The 5,944-nt window shown below is 38.0% G+C and overlaps 1 protein-coding gene across 1 annotated transcript; it reads right to left on the reverse strand.

Moving 5' to 3' along the window:
- Positions 1-1,256: 1,256 nt before the first annotated feature.
- Positions 1,257-3,640, reverse strand: LOC131791734 (hairy/enhancer-of-split related with YRPW motif protein 1). The gene is made up of 5 exons (XM_059109115.2): positions 3,530-3,640; positions 3,377-3,434; positions 3,199-3,282; positions 2,863-2,950; positions 1,257-2,423 (listed from the first exon to the last, which is right to left on the reverse strand). Exons 1-5 carry the CDS (start codon positions 3,583-3,585, stop codon positions 1,906-1,908), a joined length of 804 nt encoding a protein of 267 aa, XP_058965098.1. The 5' UTR covers positions 3,586-3,640; the 3' UTR covers positions 1,257-1,905.
- Positions 3,641-5,944: the final 2,304 nt, after the last annotated feature.

Genomic DNA, 5,944 nt, shown 5'->3' on the forward strand with positions numbered 1-5,944 from the left:
TCCTAAGGGTTCAGATTAAAAGAATTATCTGTAGCTTCAGCCACTGAGATATGTAACAGGAGGCTTTGGAGGAAGCAAAAAATAAGAATTACCTGGAATTCATATCATCACGAACGTTGCGTGACATGAATCATCCAATGTAACGCAACAAGATTAAAATCAGCTTTGACTTCTTTTGCCACCAACAAAAGCATATATGAAGCGATCCAATTTTGTCCTTAAGGGGAGGCCAAAGTTTAATAAGATAATCTTTTTCGTTATCATATCTTGAAATTGTTTCTATTTTAATTCTGTTCAGAACTAGGAAGGCGACCAAAGGGACTATGAAGAGATTCAACAGAGGGTGTGTTTTGCATCCGATCTCAATTCATTCTTGCTTCCGTGAGGATGGGAATATTGAACTTATCCTTCCAGTTTTTTTTTTTTGTTTTTTTTTTTGAAGAAATAAGCTAACTGAAAACCGCCTCTTTGCTCGAACCTACCCGACGCAGAAATCTGTTCCGTTTAGAAACTGTTCCATGGATCTGATTTTTAATAAGCATAGACGGGGTAAAGTTGTTTTCTGCTCTAAAGCTCGGAAAAAGGAAACATATGCTACAAAATAACTCGCCACCACTCCTTCCCCCACCCCTCCTTCATGCAAGTCTACTCGGTATCAATCAAGTGCTTTCATCCACGCATGCTCAGTTGATCCAATCTTCTTTCAGTACGGGATAAAATCTCTCACAACTACGCAAACTGAAACTGAAAGACTTGAAGAACTTAGGAATTATTCCTAATATTATAGATCTATAATATTTTCGCCACTGCAAGTAAATGTCGCAAGAACAATAGGCATTCTGCCCAATGTTAAGTCGACTGAAATAAATCTGAATGTCGGAAAACAGGAGAATCATACGACAAACCAACTATAATACTTTTTTCACCAATGATAAAAGCTGCCGAGCATTGGATGATCAAGCTTAAAAATCTTACTACCCGCCCGTTGGAAATATTGTAAAAATGGAAGGAGAAGTGAGCACTTGCTTACCTTACACTTTCTTACGAGTGTGTATGATGCCTTGTATCTAAACAACGTCACATGAGGTATGGTTGAATTGGGAGCAATAGGACTTTTGAGTTTCTCTGATAACCACGCGACTGGATCGCAATTGAGCCTGCATCGTTAGAGTTGTGAGTTAAGCCTCTGTAGAAGATTCTAAAGCCCAATGCACGCATTCTTTCGATCTGTAACCACAACCCACAGACAGCAAACAAAGAGCTGCAAGGGCCATTATTTAATGAACAACTTTTCAAGCAAGGGAAAATACAAAAAATTTAAATACACATTTTTTCTGATGAATGCGCACAGACTGACTGATACAAAGGCCATTTTTAGCGCACGTGTCAATATTAAGCAATATCCCCCTAGGCAAGATTTTTCGTTCATCTTACTCGTATTATCTAAGACTGAAATATTTTGTCTGTTATCCCACAAAAGCCGGTGGTTTTAGAAATGGGAAATATTTGTAATGCTTTAATTGTTATACAAAATATCAGCCGCAGAAGCAGACATCAGTAACATGCAATCAAAGTTAATTCCTCCAAAAAGAGAAAAAATGTGTTTACTTTAACGTTTAACTGACAGTTGATTAAGAGCAAACAAAAAGGTTCTCTAATATCGATGTACTCTTTTTCATCGAATTTCATTCAATTAAATTTCTAAAAGAAATAATCCCTTTTTCTTTTAGAAACGATTCTTTGTTCAAGTTTACCTATCGGGGTAAATTATTCTTGTCAGCTTCTTGGTCTAACAAAGAAGAAAGTTGAGCAGTGTTTATGCCTTAATCATAGACTTTGTGAACTAGAGTTGTTATGAATAATTTCTCATTTTCCAACGCCAACCTATTTTCGCTTCATTTCGCTTTATGGCGCCCAAGGGGCTTTGAAAGGGGCAGAAATGTTGGTTTTCGTTATCAAGGCCATCGACAAGTCAATCAAAGGTACTGTATCTCCTAACGGAGAGCGCAGAACATTAGAAAGACCCGGTGCTTGAATTGGAAGAATTATGGGGTAGTTCAGAGCTACAGATAAACGCCAATCTTTTCCCTTGTACACTTGATCCTGGTCTTTTTGAAAATTGTCGTTAACATCCTGTTTAACGCATGATAAAATTGCACTTGAACTTTGCCAAGGTGCTGACAAGTTTGATTCAGTTTTCAATGCTGAAGCTATTGTAGTCGTGCTTGGCGGGCTCGGACCGCAGTGGTAACCGCTCTGTAATGAAGTATTCCAGTTGAGATGATTTGTGATTTGCCGCCTTGCAGGAGACATGCATGCGGTTTCCGAACCTTCTGTCAAGGCGGACAAGCATGGCTTACCCTCGGCCATGCATTCCTGGCGTCTTGGTATGCGCTCATCAATTGGGCGCGTGTTAGTAAAACCTGTGGGTGAAAGATCAGATGAATATACATGAGTGCTCAGAGTACATTAGCAAAGCAAGCACAATCCTTCCGCACGACGAGCGGTGAGTGATATAGATTTGTGCTCTTGTAATTAAACCGTATTGATCCTTTGCGTTTATCATCGTAATACTTATATACTGGGTGAAAACCACGAGAAAGAGGCAAATTATATCTCGCGTATTCGCTTCTGTTGATTGCGCAGCCGACTACAAACACTCTAAGAAACTTCTGCTTTTCTTACGTAGCTTATACGCTTCTCAAATTCCTGTTTTGTGGTCTCATTCATATTCTATGACCTTTTATCAGCCATGTGCGTTTTAAAAGCCCTTAAAAATTCTGGCCTCTCTCCAAGTGCTGTTATTCTTGCGAGAGCAATGTTCTTAACAAGTTGCCGTTCATGTTTATAATGATCTCTAACCTGGGTTATATTCAGCGCCGTATTTTAAACCTCTCAAGTGCTCCACAGTCAACTGAAGGATCTCTGCCTTTTCCAGCTTTGTGGAGCCCTTAAAAGTAAATTTGTACTAGATTAATAGATGAGTAAAGTGATAAATGACACGATATTGCTCCCCTCGGATTCCTACACAAGAAATGTCAAGAGGGATAATTTTGAGGCGAAGAATAAAACAGTTGTTGACCGTGGATACGTACCATTACTGGGTCAATTCTATAAAGCCTTTCCACTTAGTCTTGCTGCAACATTTATCGTTTACAGTGAAAGCATCAAGCTAATTTTTAGAGTAGAGTCACTCACCTGTTTTTGAAGGGCAGCAGGCACCAGTTGTCGCAACTCTGCGAGAGAGCTGTTTATGCGATCTCGCCGTTTCTTCTCAATTTGCTGTCGATAAAAAATGATTTTGAGCATTTTTCCCTATCGTTAAATTTTGTTTTCTTGCTCTTGAAACATGAATTAACTAAACAGTTTTCCTTACCCCTCGACGTCTCTTCCGAGCACTTACTTCGGAATTTTCGTTGTCGGGTGCATCGGAACTTGGATGAAATATAGATAATAAAACTATTAATAATCCTATAAGGCGCATCAAGAACAGAATCGGAGGTCTTTTTTTAATTTTAAAATAACCTACTTTTGCACAAAAAGATATCCCTCGTCTGAATCACTCTCACTAAAAGAACGCTTCATTACACCTCTCAAAGAAAAAAAACAAAGGTAAGAAGTCGAAGAGCTGGTGAATAACAACCTACTATTGTATGTAAGGCTATGACTCATATATAAATACATGAAAATAAATGATATTCTGACCAAGTAATTCTTACAACGCTCATTGGCCAGAGAACGGGCGCATTATGCTACCCTATGCGATGCACGTGTCGTAAAAAGGAAAATGAGAATGTATTGTTTTACCAACCAATTAGGAAAGAGCATTTATATCTCTGAAGCACTGCTCTAAAGAGGACAGACGAACGAAGCGTGTTAGAAATCCAAGATAAGTAAATAAGGGCAGGCCACTTCTGAACAATGGAATTGAGCAAAACAAAAAGAATCGGGTCTCTTGTAGAACATTATTGACTGACATGCTTTTTGAAGTGTGTTGAGCCGGACGCATTAGTGACAAAAGCAAAGTAATAGCATTGATATGAACCATTTCGAAATTCAAGATAAGCTCAGCGCGTTATTAGTAAATTCTTTCAGAAGAATGCCGATACAGGAACAACTTTTTAAAATGTACATAATTTAAAAATGGCAAACTTTCCCACGGTTTTATGTTTGCCTGTTTATTCAATGCTTTTGTACGATACCCCAGCGACCGAACAGTCAGTTAATTGCGGTCGCCTGATCGACAAAAGATCCTTTATCTTGAGGTGCATTTGTCAGTAAAGTGGACAATGCTGAAGGGTTTCTGAACGTCGTAACTAGTTTCATAATTGTACTTCTTAAAAAGCATCGGCAGGGGTAAAAATAAACAATGAACAAAGGCTTGAATTAAGACCTTGAACAGTTTGCGGAAAAATTTGTGAAAAGAACATGTGAACATCAAGACATTGTTGAGTTTCAAGTGATGTGTGATCACGTCGTGAAGTAATTTCAAGTTGAGAGGAATTTTTCGCAATAGTTACAAATTCATCAGTACATAGAAAAGTCTAATGGAATCTCTCTATACACATGATTCTATGTCGTGTAATAAAAGTTTGTGGTTGAGACAAAAAATAAAAAAAGCAAAACAAAGGAAACTTTGAGCAACGCAGTGAAACTCAAGACTGGTTAAGTTCAAGTGTAATGGAAAGATCCAGTCTATAGTTCTCTCAATTTCCAAAATGACTCTACTGAATATAGCGTTACATTGTCATAAAATCGTAATCAAGCGGACGTTCAGAGTTTCTGAAGCACCGGACGTCGTATGTTCTTAAAGTACACAAAGAAAAGCAGTATATCGAATCATTTTCTTTCATAATTTCTTCTCTTAGTCAGTTGTGGAGTTTATTTTTATTTCTCAAGATTGTTTTTCGTAGCAACTGATTCAGAAACTATCGCAGCACTGCAGAGAGAAGAACAATTGTCTTCGCCTTCCCGCTGTTAACTCTAGCCTGGCTTGAGACGAGCTCCTATGGCAACAGATGACTTCGGTAGACATAGCTTACTAAGTTTACCCCTGGGGCCAATATAGGTCAGTTTTTATTTTACATCGGTACTTGAGCTCTTGATCGAAAGATTCAAGAACTGCTTTGAAAAAAAAGTGAATTTCCACTCCGCACAGAAGCTACGTTATGTTTTTACGCTCCTTAGTTACAATCTCCGTCAATCTTTTATATTCTTAACCACATTCCTCACTTCTGCTGATCAGGTTTTATTTTTAATATATGTATGATTCCTATCCATTTAAGACTCTTACTCATGGTTGATTCATACCTTGGTTTTTTGAGACTTATGCAATAAAGAAAACAACTTGTGTCACTTTATATTGTATTTTTTTTGTGTTGTCTTTATCGCGTACAGTGAATCTCGTGAAAATTCCCTTGAAATTTATTTTTTAAGTATATACGTAAGGCAACTAGAGCACCGTATCTTCACTGAGCCAATTTAATTCTTAGTGTCTTTCATATGAACTTCAAGAGGCGCAACCACGAGCCCCTCGCCAAAAACAAACCAGAATACATATGTACCTTTGCCGGGTTTCCTGAGGAAAAAATAATAAGATAAATTAGAGTTTTATTTCTCGGTGACGTTGAGTTTTAGCTCATTATCAATTCTAGGAACACGGCACATACTGAAGATCAGAAATCGTGCACTCGTGTCTCTTCTTGTTTTTGGAGAGCAGTCATTTTTGTCTGATGTGTGAGATTACTCAACCAACTGAACGAAAGAAAGAAAGAACTTCATATCAGTTGCACTTTGATCAGTTATCGTCATGACTTTCTATGACCATTCAACCTGATATTTTGTCGCATGTCCAGCCTTCCTCCTGCAAAAAAGCCTACAACTGATGGCATGGAAACTGAAAACAGTAGAAATCGATTTCTTACTAACGAGACAATCATTTCGA

The sequence above is a fragment of the Pocillopora verrucosa genome, chromosome 10 (assembly GCF_036669915.1).
Source record: "Pocillopora verrucosa isolate sample1 chromosome 10, ASM3666991v2, whole genome shotgun sequence".
NCBI classification, from domain to species: domain Eukaryota; kingdom Metazoa; phylum Cnidaria; class Anthozoa; order Scleractinia; family Pocilloporidae; genus Pocillopora; species Pocillopora verrucosa.

What these genes read in the sequence shown, in the direction of transcription:
- LOC131791734 (XM_059109115.2), bottom strand. Translation starts at nt 3,585, where the DNA reads ATGAAGCGTTCTTTTAGTGAGAGTGATTCAGACGAGGGATATCTTTTT. An exon ending in GGATATCTTTTTGTGCAAAA is followed by an intron (nt 3,435 to 3,529) that starts GTAGGTTATTTT and finishes ATTTCATCCAAG; the next exon opens with TTCCGATGCACCCGACAACG. An exon ending in CTGCTGCCCTTCAAAAACAG is followed by an intron (nt 2,951 to 3,198) that starts GTGAGTGACTCT and finishes TTTACTTTTAAG; the next exon opens with GGCTCCACAAAGCTGGAAAA.